The sequence below is a fragment of the Mauremys mutica genome, chromosome 13 (genome assembly GCF_020497125.1).
Source record: "Mauremys mutica isolate MM-2020 ecotype Southern chromosome 13, ASM2049712v1, whole genome shotgun sequence".
Classification (NCBI taxonomy): domain Eukaryota; kingdom Metazoa; phylum Chordata; order Testudines; family Geoemydidae; genus Mauremys; species Mauremys mutica.
The window spans coordinates 9978674-9999436 of record NC_059084.1 but is presented as its reverse complement, the minus strand read 5'-3'; the positions used below and the strand labels follow the sequence as shown (position 1 = coordinate 9999436).

The window sequence follows — 20763 nt, the reverse complement described above, 5'->3', positions numbered from 1 at the left end:
GATCAAGGAGATGGAATCATTTGCTGATCCTCAGCTCAGCGTATGAGGTGGCTTGTCACAAAAGCAGAATATCAAGATTTAGTAATTTAGACAGTGAAGTCCTCCTAAAAGAACTGCACCCTTTCAGACCACACACGCCACTTTCATCCTGTTAGAAAGGAACTGATGTGAGGTCAAATGTTCAAAACTGCACACATGCACAACGATGCACGATTACTCTGCAGGCAAAATTTCCCAAGGTTGCATGCACAAACCAGGCAATTGCACCCGCAAACGGTCAGTTCTGATCACTGGTGTGCAAAATTCTCGGATCTGAAAAATTACCTGGAAAATTTTGCTGGAAACAGCCGTGACCTTCTCTCTAGCCTCCTGAAGCTTTCCTGATCATAGCTTTGCTGTTGGCCTATGGCTTCTCTGAATTGTTCCTCGGCCATGCTCTCCCCAAGTCCTCTTGATCTCTTCTGTCTGTCCTCTTTATCAGCTGATGCTATTACTTTATAAGCACGACCCGATCTACCAATGAGATGATCCTCTTCCCAATGAAAGACTTTGACCCCTTTCCTTGCGTTGGTTCACTTCCCCATCTGCAAAGTGAATTTAAGAATAATCTACCCCAGAAGATGAACTGGTTACTGCCCTGTGAAGATGCTATACAAGTGCTCAGTATTATTACTTTAGCATGTGACTCTTGGCTTCTGCGTGAGCATATGTGGTACCTTGTTTTGCAATACACATGGCTATGTAGGAGTGTGTTGAGTACATTGTCTGCTTTTCATGAGAAACCCTCCACTGCAGTAGTAGAGAAAGACAAAGGTAATTCCAAAGCTATATGATTGGTAACATTTCTCAATGCCACAACAATCTTTCTCACAGGAAACGGATTAATACAATGCCCTTTCCAGGCCCTGTTAAATCCTTGTCAGGATCACAAACTTTTAGAAGGGCAATGTTTCAGACAATGTATGTTTTACATTAGAAGCACATGCTGTGTTCTTTAAAGAGGTCAGCATGGTACAGCACACAACTATACATCAAAAAACACATTGATCATTCCCTTCCTGCACCTTATTCTTGCGATTCTGAGAATGCAGTCCAATGATGTCCCTTGTACATCTCACTGAAGACATGATACCTGTGTTCATCTAATGCTAGGTTTTTATTATGGCTTTAAAATGGACTGGTTTGTCAACCGAGGTGTGTGCCTTCCATCCGCAGCTTTCACGGCAGAGAAAGCAAAGGGTCTCCCAAAAAAAGAGTGGATGTCCGTCCATCCAGAACATCTAGCATCGAGGGCAACAAAGAAAAGGAGAATGCACTGAGCCACAGTAATGATCCGGAGAACAAGCGAAACTCAGTCAAAGAGTCAGATGAGAACAAAGAAAACCTGATCATGAACTCAGAACTCAAGGACAACTTGGTTTTTTATCAGGATGAAGAGGTGTTGAATGACTCCATCATTTCTGGTAAGGAAAGTTAATTTATTATCCTTATAAAAATATACCATTTCAGTCAACAGGAATGGTCCGAAATATCTCAGTGTATGAGTGTGAAAATGCAATGTTATGGCAGATTTTTTGTGCATGGATTCTTAGTGAATAGATAGTGCTAAAGTTATGCCCAAATGACAAAGTTTGTGCTCATGTCTGTCTTGGTAATTACAGCATACCAAAAATGGCATTTAGAGATACAGAGATAATTCAGTAGGTGCTGTCCTTTCAGTTCTGCCTACACCACTTTGTACCATCTCACCTGAATGGCAGAGCTTCCAGAAGGGGCATCTCATCATCAGTGAATGAGGATTTCTGAGAGTCTGGTGCAGACAAATCACTTTTGGAAATGCCCCAGTCTGGAAGCAATGCAGTGATGAAGTATAGGAGGCTATTTGGCAATGAGTAGCAGACCTATCCTGGAGGGACACGTGTCCATAGGCTGGGATATGAAGAACTGAACCCCAGCTCCCTGAAGATCTATTAGCAAATCTCTGACAGCTCAGTGAATTCTTTCTACCAATCTGCCAAATTGTGTCTGTATTGGATTACATTGAACTCTACACAGCTCTGGTATGCCTACAACACACAAAAATGTGTCTCCCTCTGGAAGGTTTTGGAAGGGGTAATTTATTTACTCCATTGTTTATGAAGTTAGGTCATAGATTGCTTCCAAGAGAGAATTTACTGTTCATATGGTTCAGATGAGCACGGACCTCTTAGTAAAATATTATGGGAACAATTATTATTATCCAGGCCAATTGTTTTATTGAGCTGAGCCACTGGGGCTCTCTGCTGTTTGGAGAAATCATATTTCAATCAAGTTTTCAGTTCAGCAGAACCACATTCTATTTTAAATGAGTTTCAGTAGATTGGAACAGGACAGGCTTAGAGAGAGCGCACTGCAAAAGTAACCAGTGTAGCAGCGTAGTGTAGCAGATTGAGAAGGAATTTAAAAAGGAAATGTATCTAAGGGTAAGTAATGAACTGGATTATTGGGTTCTGATCCTAGCTCTGCTGCTGACTCTGGCATCTTATTGAAGGGTTGTTGTAGCCATGTTGGTCCCAGGATTTTAAAGAGACAAGATTGGTGAGGTATGAAACACAAAGCTGAGATAAGGTAGAGGAGGAAATAAAAGATAAATCTTTTGCAGAATTTCCCTGCATTTAAGTGAAGATTCTCTTTTTAAAAAACAAACAAACAAACTCTCCAGATAAATTTTTCCACATCTCCCTGGGAATAGCTATTGTCCATGATTATAAGAAGTCCACTGAGTTTGGTGTAAATTCTTGTATATTAATTTGTCTAACACAGGCCATGCAGTCCTCCTATAACACAAATAAAGGTGTTTATTCTACCGTTGAAGACCTGTGTCATATATTTATTTAATTAGACATGATTTTTGCTTACACAATTAGTGGAAAACTATGATGATGGCAAGAAACCAGTGACTGTAAAAGCTTATGTGGCATCCAGAAGCAGCTCTTAAAAATAAAAAGTGCTTCAAAATATTTCATCTTATTATGACTTATGGTATCTGCTTAGGGTAAGCCCTCTAAAGGGTTAAAAGGCTATTTTGCTCAGTAAAAGTTAATTCAAGAAAATGTCAAATGGCATGTAAATACCAGACAAATCACAGAAGTTAAGTATGGGAAAACCTTTTAGGTTATCCAGTCTGTCCCCCAGTCAAAGTGGAATTCCTACAATATGTATATTAGCATTTTGTCAAGTTTTAGGGTTGTTTTTTTTTAAATCGTAAGGCCTAGGACCATGTAAAAACATGCTTGTCCAACTACCAGGACTGTGTGTGCAGGTGAGATATTTGCACACGCAGATGGACAGTTAGATACCAGTTTATTCACATGTCCAATTTTTATGACTAATCTATAATGCAATAATTTCATGCACAAACTAGCACTCAGTTGTGGATGTATTTTTAATGTGAGCCACAGGTGCCTGGCCTTTTGACATCAAGCTTTGCATATCCCAGGCTAAGAATACTTCCCCATGTCCTTTGGAGGACTAACCCACAGCCTTACCACATCTCACTATCAAGATTTTCCTTCTGTTCCATTACTCCTAATTGTATACCTGGCTACCATCCTACATCATTTATTTCACTCCTTGCAGCTCAGATAAGGGACAGGATCAAATGAAAACCCCAGATATGACCACAGCCAACCTCTGGGAAAGTTCAGATCCAAACTTTGTGTCAGGTCACAGCCTCTGTAATAGGCTGAACCAGAGGCCTGAATCCAAATGCCTCCAAACTTTAGGGTTAGCTCCAAACCATTTTAAGAGCCAAACTTTGTGCACTGGCCCATCTGTAGTTAAAAATCTGTAAATACTCAACGTGTACTCACCTAGTCATTGCTGAGCTGTCTGTCCATATTGAGAATATGCAACCATAAAAGACGCATGCACAAAACACCCAGATAGTTGCCTACGCAAAGCACATAGGTAGCTGTGTTCCGTTCAAGAGTGCATGTTTTATTCTAACTAAAGCACTAAACTTTTCAAAAGTTCTAGCCATTAGTGTACGGTGTCTAAGGAGGTTGCAATGGGATAAATGGAAATTCAGTGATGAAAGTGAATGACAATCGCTGAAATGCAGGGGGAAAAGTCTTACCAGTGAGAATGATTGGCAAAGAAATGGAAATACAACACAACAGAACAAAACCAGCCCATTGTAGATAGAGAGTAATTAATATGGAGCAGGTGGGATATTTTAATGATTTCACTTCTGTGAGTTCCCCCTTTGTGTTCGGTGTCTGTGAATATTCTAGTGAATGACAGGAAGTTGGCGTGTTAGCACTGATGTGAAAACAGCAGCAATTAAACAAATATCAAAGACTAATTATTCCTTGATTCTCAGAGTTATGCTCCGCCAGTCAGGGGACAGAATTATGCCATATCATTTATGTCCAATCCAAACTAACCAGAGGTTGAGCATTGATGAGCACAGTATAAAAACCTATATAGAGTAGAACAGAACACTCCCAACAAATTGTTTGAGAACAAGCCCTTTGCCAACCATTATCCACAGAAATTGGTGAATAATAATTACATCTGATATTGTAACCTGTCTGTGGGCAGTTTGTGATCAACAACAAAAAAAAAGGATGGAATGTGTCAGATGAATTATGCAATCAGGCCCAGGAACAGGAGAATGGAGGAGCAAATGGCAGAGAGATTCAGTGATTCATTAAGCTACAGGATAGACAGGGACCATCTTAGGACCTGAGGGATGACAACTCTGCTGCCACTGTTTTCTCATGTGTTCTCTGTATCCGAAAGGATGTCAATGAGACATTTTTGTTCTTGACACTGCACACACTTGCACTGGCTGACAGTCACTCACATTTAAGAAATACACAGTAACGAGAAAGGTAGCAGCAACATAATTCCCTGCAATTCTCCTGCTTTCAGAAGTCTGGGTTCGCTGGCAGCTTAGAAAGAATCTAAGCATCCAAGGTGCTTATATGGTCCCCATTACTAACATATGTGAGAACCTCTCAAACTTTGATATATGTATCCTCACACCACCCATCGAAGATAGGACAGTGCTATTATCCCCATTTCGCCAGATGTGGAACAGCCACCCAGATCCCTCCAAGGTATTTCAGTGCCTAACTCCCACTGAAATATCTTGAGGATCTGGGCCAGAGAAACATAGGGTCTGTCTATACTGCAGCCAATGTAGAGAAACCCGAGCTAGCTTTAATCTAGCCAGCTCAAGTGACAATGGTAGTGAAGCTGTGGAAGTACAGAGAGCAGCATGGGCTGTTAGCCCAGGACAGAGGGTCTGTACTCAAGTGGCTAGCCTCAGTTCCTGGTTCTTACATGGCACGGATTACTCTCTCTCTCTCTCTCTCCTAGCACTCAATAATCTCTGATTGGGGCTGTATATAGGGCTGCATAAAAGCTGCACATTAATGCATCTGTACATTGTACCTAAATTTGAACCATAGATGCCAGCTTTTGGAAACTAACAGTGGAGGGGTGAGATCTTCAAAAGCACTTGGCATTGATCCCATGTTGCTCCCATTGGGAGTGCAGGTAGCCCAAGGCAGAGCACTTCTGAAATCCCACTTGAGATATTGGTGGTTATGGGGCAGAAGGGAAAGGGAGACGCACCTTAGCCCCAGGAAGAACAACTTTTAGGAAGATGTTTAAATAAAAGGTACCGGTAATTAAAATCATAGCAGCTACACTGATCAGCACAGTGGTCAGGAAGGAATTTCCCATCACGGTGCACTGTTGGCTAGGCGCAGGATGAGAGCTAGCGTGGGCTTTTTATTCCCTCTTTGTTGGTTTTTTTCTTTTCTCTGAAGCATCAGATATTGGCCTCTGCCGGAGGCAGGATATCAGTCTTGGTGAACAAATGGTCCCCTCAATAGGGCAGAGGATGGACCATTTACAAGGTGTTCACCCACAAAATAGGCACTATCCTCCTTGAAGGATAATCTACATCTTTTTTTCCTCCTGACTTTGTCAGTCAGGTATTTTCAAAAATTAATCAGATTGGCCAGTCACTGATGGTGGCTCCTAATATGGACAGCTCAGATTAATCCAGCTCTCTTGGTTCAACTGCATTCTTATTTGGATTTTGGAATACGGTAAAGATTAATCAGTGCACAGTGCGTTTGGACCCTGGGAGTGGTTACCATATAAGCCTTGTTAGAAACCCGGACATCTGGATGAAGCAAGTATGGCTTAGCTGGGGCTGAATGCTGTCTGCTCCTTTAATACAACAAGTAGGATTTGGGTTAAAGGTACAATTTTTCAGACCACACTTGCTTCTTTTAATTTCACAGAGTAGGAGATTCTTTCTTTTCCCTTTTAAGGGCATAGATTGAGCTCTGTGAGCAGAGGCAGGCCTCCGAGTGCACCTCCAGAATAGACATTAGATGACAAATTGGCAGCATTTTATTTGTAACGAGCTATTACATTGCTACAGTGTGTTCTATTGCATCTTAGAATACAGGGCTATGGGCCAGATCCTCAGCTGGTGGGAAATGATGTAATTCCATTGACCTTAAAGCCTGACTCTTTTAAAGGCCTGGATCCCTTTGTACTGTATAGAGAGAGATTCCAGCTCATCCTGAATGACCACATGAGATGGGGGAAAAGCACCAAAAGAGCTCTGACCCCACATATAAGGGAACAGCATAAGGAGGGTGGGAGTTACAGCACTGCCTCCAGTTTTATACACCCCAAAGATCATGGGGAGGGGTTAGCGTTCTGCTTTCTGCACCAGCTACCACCTCAGCCTCTGGCCGGGGGGGACGATACTGCAAACTGCACCTGCAGGGTGGGTGTTAGATCTGCTCCCACGGCTGCCGGATGCAATTCTGCCTGCGCACGTGCTGTGCAGATCGAATACTCCACGTGGTGCCGTGGCCCTCTGCATCCACCCGCACTGCAGCTGTGCTCGAAAAGCCATGACAGAGCCCTAAGGGTTTGGCCTAGTAGTCAGAGCACGTCATGCGGGAGGCAGGTTTCCAGTTTGGACACTTACTGGTGTGACTTCAGGCAACTGACTTTGCCACTTTGGGCTTTATTTTACCCGGCTTAAAACCGTTAAACGGATACTTAACATCGCACATGAGTTCTGTGGGGCTTCGTTAATTTATGTTTGCAAAGCACTTTGAGTGGAAGAGTCAGCGTATTATTATAGCGTGTCTACAGTCAGAGCCTGGTTGGGGAGGGTTGGTTTGATCACAGTTTCAGAAAGCTCTAATTTTGCAACTGTCAGGGACTCAGGGTGTGATATTAGGCAAGTCACTCGACACCTCTCTGCCTCTGTTTTCCTACCTATATGCCAGGGATAACAGTGTTTACCCTCCTTTATAAAGCACTTGGAGATCAACAAGTGAGTAGTGTCCTAAAAGACACATCCTAAAGGTGAACCTGTTACTTACAGGTAGCAGACTTACTGGGGCATGCCAACCTGCAGAGCACCCCTTTACAAAACAGCCTTGAGTCACATCTCAAATGCCAGACAAAAACTACCTACAAATCTAACTTCAGTCTCCTTTAAGAACTGGATGATTTTTTTTCTAAAAGGAGACCTCAAGTATTAAAATCAAACAGGCTCCCTTATGATTTTTACCGCACATTGTACATTCAGTAGAACACTCCAAGACAAGTAGATACACAGATTTATCTGTACTTCTTGTGTAGCCAGACAACGGTTCACCTTCTGTCTTAAGGGGACTATTCCACACTGATTGTGCACTCAAAACTCTCTGTGTTATGTGTAGGACATTAACTATACTTAATGAATATATTAACAAGAGTGTCAAATGGACGACATGGGAGGTAATTGTCCTGCTCTGCTCAGCACTGGTAAGACTTCAGCAGAAGTTCTCTGTCCAGTTTTGGGCACTGCACTTTAAGAAAAATACAGACAAATTGGAAAAAATCCAGAAAAGAACAATAAAAATGAGAAAAGATTTAGAAAATCTGATGGATGAAGAAAGATTTAAAAAACAAAACAAAAACAAACAAACAAACAACAGGGCATGTTTAGTCTTGAGAAAAGAAGACTGAGGGAAGACTTGATAATAGTCTTCAAATATGTTAAGGGCTGTTATAAAAAAAGAGGATGGTGATCAATTGTTCTCCATGTCCACTAAAAGTAGGAAAAAAGTAATGGCCTAAATCTACAGCAAGGGAGATTTTGGTTAGATATTGGGAAAACTTTTCTCACTGTACGAATTGTCCAGTCTGGATCTGGTTGATGATCTAAAAACCTGACATAAACTTGATACCAAGGGGGCAAACCCAACTGTGGATTTGAAAAACTGCACCTACCAGTGCTCTAGGCTGGAGTTGGTGAGGGGGGGGTATCACCTCTGTTAAGCTTTTCACTTGCAGGTAGGTTCTTTTAGTGGTATTTTAAAAATATGTTTTCTCTATAGTGCTTTTACCTTAAGAATAAATGTGCTTGTTTAGAAACAGCTGTGTAGTAACTTGTACACTGCTGTCAATGGACTGTGCATAGCCCTTGGCGAGAAAGCAAAGCACAGGCACAGGCCTTTAGGCAGATTGGTTGGCAGGGGATACTATAGCGTAAGGCAAGGAGCAGACTTAAAACCCCCAGTCAGAAGAGAGTGGGACAAGGGCCCCTACCTAGAGACAGGTGACGGCAGAAGACCTGACTGAGGACTCCTGGAGTGGACCATGGAGAGGGGGATGCAATTACCCTGAATGCTGAGACACCCGTCACTGGAGGTTTTTAAGAACTGGTTGACAAACACCTGCCAGGGATGGTCTAGGTTTACTTGGTCCTGCCTTAGCTCAGGGGGATGAACTATCTGACCGCTCAAAGTCCCTTCTAGTCCTACGACTCTGTACAAGGAAGGTATTCGGTATAACTGCCACATGTTACAGTAAACTTGTCACAGGATTGCTTATTCTAGAGAGAGATTCAGAAAAGAGAAGCTCTACTCAAACCAATGAAACCGGTGAGCCAGACGGAGACGCCGGTGCTTTTCTTTTAGCAACTCAACCTCAAGCAACCTGGGGCTTTCCCAGCTATGACTCGCAGTCTACATTTTACTGTCGGTTTAAAAAAAAAAAAGTACAGTGAAAGATGTTGGGTTTTCCACTCTGTAAGCAGTTTAAATTTAGAAACCTTATTACCATATACCTTCCAGCTAGCATTGCAAGATGGTTTAAATTAGTCAAGGAGCCAATTTCAACCCTTCACTAAGCCCACGGAAGTCATGGAGTTACACCAAAGATTCATTTGACCCCAAAGTGTTCTCTCAGAGTGAAAGGTTGTTTCAAATGCTGTTGGTTGACAGCCTCAGAAGAGTAGTGAAATGTTACTCAGAACAGTTGCTGCACCTTTCCCTATGGGAATTCCTCTTGTAAACATCACCAACAATATTTCAGGCCAGGATTTTCCTGCATGTGCATGTTTTGCAGTTACCACAGTAGATCATGCCATTGTGAGAAGTATGCACACCTCCCACTGCCAAAATCTCTTACCAACTTACCACCATTGCACACATCATTCTGAAAATCTGACCCTTTATTTCATCCCTTGGAATGGTTTTCTTGAAGTCTCTCCAGAGGGGAAACACTGAATACAGGTCTGCAATTTTACTGTGGTATTCTAAGGCCTGGTCTACACGGAGGGGGTGGGGAAATCCATCTAAGTTATGCAACTTCAGCTACGTGAATAATGTAACTGAAGTTGACGTACTTAGAGCTACTCACCACGGTGTCTTCAATGTGGTGAGTTGACTGCTGCTGCTCCCCCATCAACTCTGCCTGTGCCTCTCATGGCAGTGGAGTACAGGAGTCAACAGGAGAGGGCTCGGGGGTCAATTTATTGTGTCTAGACTAGACACAATAAATCGACCCCTGCTGGATCAATCGCTGGCCGCCAATTCGGCGGGTAGCATAGACATACCCTAAGATAACTTAATGGGGTGGATTTGTCAATAATGGCTTGTATCTTGTGACCCATGTGTACCCTCCAGGCTGACTATTCCTGATTCTCCATCTTTTGAATTGTGTTTGTTCAAAATTGAGTGAAATGTTCAAAAAGTTTAATATGCTTATTCAGAAACCTGCACATTCAAGCTAACAGCACCTCACAAATAATCACCCACTTAACCTGGAACTATTGCAGGTGTGAATGGCTAATTTAAAGTTATCACTGCTGGACTGCCAGTCCTGGTCATTAAGAATAGGATTTTCAGAAGCGCTCAGCATCAGTCTGATTCTGTTCACACTGAACCAAATGGTAAAACTCCCATTGATTTCAAGGGGAACAAAGCTCAGCATTTTTCAAAATTCCTCTGCTGTCCACCGAATGGTACAGGAAACATCAGCAAACGTGTCCCACAACTCCTCACCAGCTGCACCTTAAAACCCCTTTGTGGAGACGTCATGCAAGGGTAAGACTAAAGTGCAGTCTGCAAAGCCAATTCATTCCTTGGCTTCTTTGCTAAGACCGTTCCCAAGAGTGTCAATGAGTGCTGGTGTTCTTTATGCTGTCAGCTAACCGGTGGGATGAGACCATCTGTAGTACACCTTTCAGTAACACCCAACCAGCCGGGATTTGAGCTGGAAACCCAGAGGGGAAAGGATCTCCATCCCAGCCATTCCCATTCGCCTGCACTATCTAGTCCTACTACAAAGTGCTCCAGATGTAGCTTTGCTCTGGGATGTGGGAGGCTCAGAGGACTGATGATGTGCACCTCCTTTGACTCCTAGATTAGTGGTTTGAACCTTGCCTCAGCTGATAGTCACCAAGAGTCATAGCCATCTGAGAGCATTATCCTGGTCTGCAATAGTACAATGAGATGATCATCTCAAGCATTTCTGAATGGACCATTACCCACAGCCGTGTTGGCAATCTCAGCCCTAGACCCACTTTTATTAATAAATACAAAGCTGTCTGTCCCATACAGGTTCAGATTTCACAGACATACATCCTCCGTTGCCCACTCCTTACTCGCCCATTTATGAGCTTTTTTTAAAAAAAAAAAAAAAAGCAGGAATTCCAACCTCTCCCTCTGACATTTTTTCATTTCAATGTGTGTCCCAGGTACCTTGCCAAGAAAATGCAAGAAAGAGCTGCTGGCAGTAAAGCTACGGAACAGGCCAAGCAAGCAGGAACTGGAAGACAGGAACATTTTCCCAAGGAGGACAGATGAGGAACGCCAGGAAATCCGGCAGCAAATCGAAATGAAACTTTCAAAGTAAGTCAGTTTAAGAGACGGAAGGGGGTAATCTTTATAGTGAAGTCTCCTCTGCACCTCACCATTCACATGTCCCTTAGCCCATTTCCCATGGGGAGTCATGCAGAAAGGGACAAACGTCAACAGCAGACAGCAGCCTTGGCTTCGGGGCCATGCTTTGCTTTTGATCTCTGAGCTCACACACTTTGTGCTGTGGGCTGGTCACCTGATCTCCTCCTTGACTCAGGCTATTCCACCCTAAAATAAAAAGCAAACCTCAGTGCAGTGAGTTCGATTCTAGCCCTGGAATGTATGCCTGCACCTCCCCTGGAAGTCAATTGATTGTTCTAGCTCCTATCTTTCAGGAGCACTAAATTAACCACCAAACTTTTCAGCTTTGTCTACACTTGCCCTTATCCTTGATTGCAGCCGTCGGTGTATCTGCAAACCCGCATTATAGGCAGGGAAAGCTGCAGTGTGCACTGGTGGGGCTTAACTGACCCTGTTTCAAATAAGGGTCAGCTTCAGCAGGGCTGTCTTTGCCAGGGCTAGAGATTTGTAGAGGTGCAGCCCCACAGATGGCTGAAATCTGGGCTAATTGCAAGGGTAGGAAAGACCCGTTTTCTTTGAGTAAATGGCTTGCAAACACTTAACCAGGGCATGAGGGCTCAGCTGTATAGGAATTAGTGTAAGCAAAGATTTACAGAAACCATTAGATTCAAATTGCATTGGGGTTGTTTTTTAAATAGCTAAATTTAGATAATTTGCAAACCTGAATATTTTAGTTGTGACAAACTGGATTGTTAAATAATCTGTGCTGGGTGCTCCCACGCTAGAATAGGCAGTTCTGAATGGCAGCCAAAATGGCTGAAATCCAACTGTGAAAGCTGAACAGGAGTTCATATTGGAGGCTTTTTAAATATTAATCATTGGAATCTGCTTTTTCAAGAAACAGTTGCTGTTATTCAAGCAAGAGCTGGGCCAACTCTTCAGTCTGTACATTTAATAAACTTTTGTTTTAGATCAGGGATCAGCATCCTTTGGCACGCGGCCCATCAGAGAAATCTGTGGGCCGGGACGGTCTGTTTACCTGCAGCATCTGCAGATTCGGGCGATCGCAGCTCCCACTAGCCAATGGGGGCTGCGGGAAGCAGCGTAGGCCGAGGGATGTGCTGGCTGCCGCTTCCCGCAGCCCCCATTGGCCTGGAACGGCGAACTGCGGCCTGCCAGCTGATTTCCCTGACGGGCCGCATGCCAAAGGTTGCCAATCCCTGTGCTAGAGAATTGGGAATGAGGTTGATAGATCAGAGTGCAATTCATAACGGACAGATGTCTACATCATAAAACACACCATCACATCTGGCCCCTCTGCTGGCAATCTCAGCTAAAAAGAGATCAGTGATTGAACATTAAGAATAAAATATCTTAGAGTACTTTACAAATGTTAGGGTAGGTCTATACTTACCGCGCAGGTCGACGCGGAGAGTTCGACTTCTCGGAGTTCGAACTATCGCGTCTAATCAAGACGTGATAGTTCGAACTCCCCACGCGCTCCGGTCGACTCCGGAACTCCACCACCGCGAACGGCGGTGGCGGAGTCGACCTTGGAGCCACGGACTTCGATCCCGCGGCGTCTGGACGGGTGAGTAGCCCGAACTAAGGTACTTCGACTTCAGCTACGCTATTCGCGTAGCTGAAGTCGCGTACCTTAGTTCGATCCCCCCCCTTAGTGTAGACCAGGCCTTAGTTAAGCTTCACAGTGCCCCGGGATGCTGATAATGGATACAGAGGATTCATTTTACTTTGTCTTTGTTTATTATCTTTATTTAATATTTGTATTATGGTAGCGCTTAGAAGCCAACAGATAATGGGACCATATCGTACTAGGCACTGCCCAAACAAACACAGACAATGGATTTAACATGCAGGTAGAATGAACAATGCGATGGTTGACAATCACCACATTAGTGCCAAGATGTGACGCCATCTTTGGGAGTAGATCATGGGGGACGTTCCACCATATATAACTGTCTTGCCAACAGCTTAGGACAGAAAGTGAAGAATGCATGGGACTGATCCTATAAGCCCTGCACATGTGAAACGTCCATTTCCCTTCCTGAGCTATTGGAAGTGTAGGTGCATTTTAGGCAGGCAGAAGTCCCTGAGATGCAATTTGGCCAAGATACTGGGCTTAACCGTCTTAGTGGCACGTGCAAAATTACAACGTGATCTGTAATAGGCGGTCAGGAGCCTGATTTTACAACTCATCTGAAACACTTGGAAAAGTGCCCCCCGATGCTAGACTGGGACATTTGTACAGTCTTCACTCAGTGTGAAGGGTGTCATCTAGTGAATCTCCAACACTTGGGTGCTCCGTGGAGGTCTCCTGTCTAATTACCAGCCCAGCCTAGGGTGACCAAATAGCAAGTGTGAAAAATCGGGATGGGGGTTGGAGGGGTAATAGGAACCCATATAAAAAAAAAAGCCCCAAATATCGGGACTGTCCCTATAAAATCAGGACATCTGGTCACCTTAGCCCATCCTGACCCTACTTCGCTTGTGAGAGCTAGCGGAATCTCAGCACAACATAGGATGGCTACAGGCCATTCCCCTTTCTTTGTGGCTACCATTTAGCCACTTTGTGGTGGAAAAGGAAAATAAGTTTAAGAAATTATGCCTACAATTAGTGTCAATGTAAGGGCTTATGACATAAGTGTCTCTGCCTACCAGAGGAGCATAATGCATGATCATGACTGGAAGTTGTGGAAGGAAAGGTTTGGTGTACAAATATAAAGAAGACAGCTGATGAGGAGCAGTCTATGATGCAAGTTATTAATCTGGGAGGTAATGTCTACAGATGGCTGAAAGGACATGCTCATTTAGTGTAACTGAAGACATGCTTTCATTTACCTCCTCCTCCTTCCCAGAACTCAGCAGCCTGAGTGCCACTCATGAAACAGAAGGTGCAGAGATTGCTAGAATAGCCTACCATGCAAAACAGATTGGAGCCAGTCCCCCACACAATTTCTGAGCATATATGAGCACTGGGACAGCTTGCTCTTTGCTCATCCACCAGAATACAGCAGGACAATGCAAACAAGCTCAGCCAGCAGATAGATCATGGGAAAATATTTTCCATGATGAAAGGCACGCACATGGCAAGGATAACCCCATTTTGAAAATACAGAAATATGTAGTGTCCTGGGGATATCCCCTCTGAATGTCTGACTCCCACTTTGGGGAGAACCACAGAAAAAATGGACTTCTCCCCAAAAAACTATGCCACGTTTTACACTAAACTCAGTGCATACTTTGACAGGAGTTAGTAAGTTTAGTTAAGGTGGTGGAGATGCCTATGCAGTGCAGAGATGCGTTGAGATTTTCAAATAGCCTTAAATCCATTTCAATGGGAGTCTGTGGCTAAATCCCTTAGTTGGCTTTGAAAATCTCAGTGGTGATCAATGAAGCTTATACATTCTTATAGAGTATTTCCCGGATCCACCTCCCCGCACCCCCAATACTATAAAAACTACAGGAGAGTGGAAAACTTTACCTGAGCTCTGCTCTGGACAACTCTGGCTGAATTTAAGTCCTGAGTTTATAGATGTGGAACTCACTAGTGAGTTCTCAGATTTAAGGAACTCCCTTTATTTTAGGATCCACATCTGGTTCCAGTGGAAATCGCTAATCTGTGTGCGATCTGACCACCATGTAGATGGATTTCAGCACACAGCAGCCACTGTTCCAATGATAGCATTGTGATAATGCTGAGTGGGGCCAGGGCTGGTGCAAGGCTGTTTCGCGCCCTAGGTGAAACTTCCACCTTGCTCCCCCCGCGCACTCCTGCCCTGAGGTGCCCCCCCGCAGCAGCTCCCCCCTCCGCCTTGAGGCGCCCCCCCTTGCGGCAGCTCCCCACCCTCCACCCTGAGGCACCCCCCTCGCCCCAGCTCACTCCTGCTCCGCACACGAGTGCCCCGAGCACACCGTGGCCGCTTCACTTCTCCCCCCTCCCAAGCTTGCGGCGCCTAAGCTGATGTGTGGGTTACACTTCCATCTCACCTTTAAATCACTAGTTTTACATGACACAACATTCTGCCGGCTGGAAGGAGACCTGTGCTTAAGTATTTTATGAAAATACTGAAATAATTATTTTAGAGTTAGTCAAAAAATGGGAAAACTTTTCATGAAAAATAGGTGCCGTTACTTCACTAAAAAAATGTCAACATTCAAAGATTCTGGATCAATTCTAACTGTTAGATATAATAGCTGGAGAGAAAGTGGATGTTCAACTTTTGCACGGATAGTTACACAGCCAGACCCACAGCACCCTTCCTCACTCCAACTTATCAGGTGGCCTCCTCACTCCCCGTCAGAACTGAATCCTGAAAATTCCTTAAGCAGATTCTGCTCTTATTCCAGTATAAATCCATTGACTTCAGTGGAGTTGCTCCTGACTGACATCAGTGTGGGGCAGAATCCCTCTCTTTTTCCCCCATTTCTAATCAAATAAATCAGCCACTTGTTGCTATGAAAATATGCCCCTCCCCAAATAGCAGTATTCCATATTTCCCCAGATTGCCTCATTCAGTCGCATTCATCTCTTACTAATTTATCTGTTCCTGATGCTTCAGGCTATGGCAGACACTGGTAATAATCTATTGTGCGCTAGACAATTGCGGTTCTGATGCGCCAAGCTCCTGACATTCCTTGTTCGCCTTCACTGTGTGTTCTGAGTGCAGATAATAAGACCTCAATGGCATTAAATGAACTGAGCCCATTATGTCAAGAGGTTAAAAAAAAAACATTTGCAAATACGATTATTTGCAATAACTGCTCTCTGTATGACAGATGTACTTCATTCTATAAGGGATTCAAGCGGAAACCCAGAGGAACAAAATGATCTTTAGAATGAAGAGCAATGCGTAGAAAGACTGTTTAATTAATTTAGGACATTATTGAGCCTCTTTCGAAAGTTAATATCCGAACTGCCAGGGTGGCTGTTACTTCCATAGTATGCCTTGTACAGGAACACTCAGAAACACTCCTTTATTACTTAATGTCTCAATGAAAACGAATTCCTAGAACAAATTATACTTGTAATTTTCACTTCATGTTCCGCTTTGCTTCCTCAGGTGTTTGCATAAGTAGACACGACGCATTAAGTAGTATTCAGCAGAGATGTGCAGAAACAGGGAGCTCAGCTGGTATGGTGCTGAGGGCTATGTAAGGATTTATGAAAGCAGACAGCCATAGTCAGTCACTGGCTCCAAAAATTCCATACGTGGCTGCTTAGCACTAAATGGCCCCAATTTGGAAGTTTTGGCACTGGTACACTGAGACATGCTGAGAGCATTTCTCATCAATGCACGCTCTGGAAGGCAGTTTTCCTTATGCATTACTGCATGGTGCCAGGAACTTTGTAGTTCCAGGGCTGTCCTGTGGTTCCTGAAAGTGCGCCTCTGAGTGGGGTGGCACAAAATAGCCCTCATCCAGCCACGAAGCTGCAGATGTCACAAACTGCTCACCCTTGCCACCAGTTGGTTTGTACCACTGTATCCTTCATGGCACTACACAATAGTGAAAAGATGACAAACCAACAACAACAGTTTGGAGTCCAAAGGCAAAGAGCAAGCACAGAGGGCCAAATTCTCATGTTTACACCATGCCATCGACAGTAAAAATAGCAGTAGATTACACTGAGAATCAAGCCCACAGTGCCTAATTTATCTGATCTTAACTGTATTGTGATGGGGGCTAAGATGAAATCATGGAATTGGGCCAGAGGAGAGGTCTCTAGCAAATTGTGCTTATCTACCAAACCAAGGTTGTGATTGCTTTCCCAAAACTGCACACCCCACCTGAGGAGACACTTGAGAGAGGAAACCACAACACTGCCTGGCGCAAAGACATGGGTCTTTCGAGGAGATAAACTTTGGGAAACATGGATTCCATTTTCCCCTCAGTGTGCATACAAGTTTTTATCGTGTAGCTGGGGCATCGTGCGCCATGCTGCGAGAGAATTGAGAAACCCCATCACATTAGACCTCCACACTGCCACCTGCCTATTTTAACACTCAAAGTCTTCCAGGGTCTATAACGTTACATCCCATCTTGAATGTGAAATGGCAGAGAAGGTGGGGCCACAGCATCAGTGTTCCAGCTTCTTCCTGGTAGAAGCATCAGGTTTGATTTGGGAGGTGTGTAGCTACGTGACTTTGGTCAGGGCTTCAGGTGACTGTTTTCTTTGGTTTCAGAGAAGGGTCTGAGTTACTACAGCACTGATGTCAGATTGAATTTACCCACACGCTTAGCTTTAAACGTGTGCTTGAAGCCTCCTTGGGATACTTTCTGGAACTGGCCACTCTGTTTGGAAATTGGCCCAGGTTCAAATGGATTTTAGTGAGCCTTTTGATAAACCTCAGTGGAATCCCAGGCTCCCTGCAAAGAGAACTGGGTGGATGGATTCCCCCCGCCTGCACAGAATTTCACTGATTTCAAGCCACACAGTGGTTTGTGATTTCGTTGGGAATATTTAGCACTGAGCTTTGCTCGCGAGAGAGAGACTGGCATAAACACTGAGATCTACTGTCACAGCTAATTAACTATGTACACTGTGACAAATGGTGTCCTTATTTGGTAGAAGTTATCTTCAGGTAAGCGTGTCACTGATGCTAAAAATAATCAGTCAGAGAATGCAGCGTGGGTGTCTGTGCAAGCCCATGCTTGTCGCTCAGGCAGCAAGAGCTATATATAAGGCTGCAATTTAACTCCGTAGGAGCGCATTTAAATTAACAGAGGCTCCCCTTCTTTTTGTTCCGCATTGACTCAGGCACTTCTAATGAAGATATTTATTTGCGGTTGCTTTATTTATTGCATGATGTTTTGTTTGGTTGCTATATTAAGGGTTTGTGCAGTATCTCAAGTGCTTTGGCAGGCTGGTGCTTTATAGACAACCTTTATTATTAATGTTTTATTGTCGCTCTTTCAGGATGGAGAACTGAGCCTGAAAAGGAGATGAGGAGAGGGAAGTTCAGGGCTGAGATTTTTCAAAGCTACCTAAAGGATGTAGATGCCTGAGTCCCGTAAATGTTAATGTTTTACCTGTGTTCTGCTTGCTGTTGGCAGACTACCAGGTAGTAGCATATTCCATCCATAGGTGCTGGAACTAGGGGTGCTGGGGGTGCTGACACACCCCCTGGCTTGAAGTGGTTTCCATCATATACAGGGTTTACAGTTTGATTCAGTGGCTCTCAGCACCCCCCACTGTACAAATTGTTCCAGCCCCCCTGATTCCATCCAGCAGTGTCCAGAATCCCTTTCAGGCCGAAGGCCACATGCATGTCAAAGGTGGCATAATTCAAGTGGGTGCTTTGTAAATATGGCCCTGTGTATTCTAGTGTTATAATTAATAGAACAGTCGGCATACCAAGAGCACAAGTAAACAGTTACAAGGTTAACCCTGAAACTTAGGAGATTCCTACAGTGAAAGTGACCACAACGGAGATTGTGCAAATTAAGCAGATCATGAAGGCTGGGATGTTGGTTCTCACACCCTGATAAACTGAACCCAAAACGCACTTTTGCATATTTCAATGATTTACCAACAGCTTTATAAACATGTCAGGCCTGATTTTCAAAATATAAGAAACCCAGAACCACATGAAAAATTGCACATGCCCGGATGTGCCTAATTTGCACATAGTTTGTTATGTAGATAAGATATTTGTAGATGCAAAATAGCCCATGAGATTCCTAACTTCCTAGGACTCAGGTCAGGTGAGCTCTATTCCAGCTCCAACATCGGCTTCCTGAGCTACTTTGAGGAAGTCGCCTACTCTGTGCCACCATTCCCCCCCATCTGTTAAACGGGGATAAAGAGACTTCTGGATCAAAAGAGAGAAGGCTCAGTTGTGTTTCATGGCTCTGTAATTGACACGTCAGGTTAGCCTCCAATTTGTGGCTCCTCTCAGACCTGATGAAGCTACAAATGAATCAGAAAAGAATATACTGTATGTTGCTCTTCTGGTTCCACGTATACATGACACATATGGACTAGCTTCTCTCTTTTTTAAGAAGCAGAGAACTTTTTGTGAGGAGCAGATCTTACTCCCTTTAGTTCAAACAGGATTCTATTCTATTACCCAACCCTTCTTTGAATGAATAATGATGATCTCCTGTGAACACACACTGTCTTTTGGACCCTCCAGATGCTAGTAATCTGCAAGCAGAAATGCATGCATATGTCCCTAATGGACTACACTCCATACATTAATTAATTAATTAATTATGAAGCATGCTGGCCGCTCCAGGTGAGAACTGTGATCTCTGATTCCACAGAGGGTCTGCTCGGCTCAGCTAAAAGAGCAGCTCACCAGCTCAGGCCAGTCTGCAGAGTGTCCGATAGCCTTAACTCGGACCTCCTTCCACATACACCAGAACCCTGATAGGCTGCACCCGTGTGAAAGGGTGCAAGATGGGGAGCGCCTAACCTTGTGAATTTCCTATTGATTTAAATGGGAAGCATATGGCTCAAGTCTGCTTTCACAGCATGCCCACGTCTGTAGAAATTTTGAGATGTAGATACAGTATATTCCTGTGGTGCCACAACCATACGGTGAGAGGGGAAGCCATTGATTATGTATTACACCCACTGCAGGAGTATGTTATTACTGATTTATTGGGCAAGATATCATTGAGTGAATCACCCACTCCTTCGGCTGCAGAACTCTGGTGTTTCCTTGGAGTTCTCTCTAAGAACTGGCCGAGCCTAACTGTTCATCTCATGAGAGCCGATTAGATCCCAGCCTAAGCTGGTAGGACTGGCAGCCATCAATAAATATTGTAAGTACTACAATCTCCTCCTTCCGCAACACAGAGCGTGACTCTACCATTGCATTTCATTCAGACTCAGAGACAGAATCTCGTTTCCCCTAGGCTCTGGCTTCCCTGCTTTCATGCTGCAAAACTGGGTCAGTGCAAAAAAGCACAGTTTCTACCGTACGGAAGTTACCTTAGGGATGCTGGGGAGTGAAAGAGGAAGAAAATTAATATTTAGGAAAGAATGTGGCGAGAAAGAAAGATCATAAAAATACGAGGCACTTCTTGCTTTAAATAGAATAATATTTAATAAATGTTCATATGGGCTTGTAAATCATTGATGTAGTTCTAGCTAAATCTGCTTTATTCCATTCCCTTTTCCATCCTGGCAAATTGTATTGGATCTAATCATGCCTTCTTGTTTTCTGTACTTAAAAGCAGCTTAGGTCAAATACAGGACAGAGCTATTTTCTATTGATTGTTCACCTTTCAGTAACCTCTCTCTTGACTTGTTGGTGTTTAGTAGAAGTTACCTCCCAAGAGGCACCAAGTGTATGTTTGCGGATGCATATTGTGTATCAAGAGGTCAAAAGGAAACCCTGGGTTTACAAATACACTGTGAAGCATTTATCTAGTGAAATGGAAAAAAAAAGTGAACTGTAATGTTGAAATCTGACAGGGAAGCACTTGCATTAAATAGCAGGTAGATGGTTGAATGTAAAATGTACTATATTAAAAGGACTCCAGGATGGTT

The 20763-nt window shown here is 43.7% G+C and overlaps 1 protein-coding gene and 1 long non-coding RNA gene across 10 annotated transcripts in view; one reads left to right on the top strand and one right to left on the bottom strand.

Annotated features, from left to right (window-relative positions):
* The window catches only part of PHACTR3 (phosphatase and actin regulator 3), a 165121-nt gene that overhangs the window by 113850 nt on the left and 30508 nt on the right, over window positions 1-20763 (top strand). For all 9 annotated transcript variants that reach the window (XM_044986072.1, XM_044986076.1, XM_044986069.1 and 6 more), the window contains 2 exons: window positions 1216-1463; window positions 11060-11213. In XM_044986072.1, coding sequence (XP_044842007.1) covers window positions 1216-1463; window positions 11060-11213 — 402 coding nt within the window. The remainder of the gene's footprint in view (window positions 1-1215; window positions 1464-11059; window positions 11214-20763) is intronic.
* LOC123348564 overlaps window positions 1-20763 on the bottom strand; it is an 82410-nt gene that overhangs the window by 44803 nt on the left and 16844 nt on the right. The window lies entirely within an intron of this gene.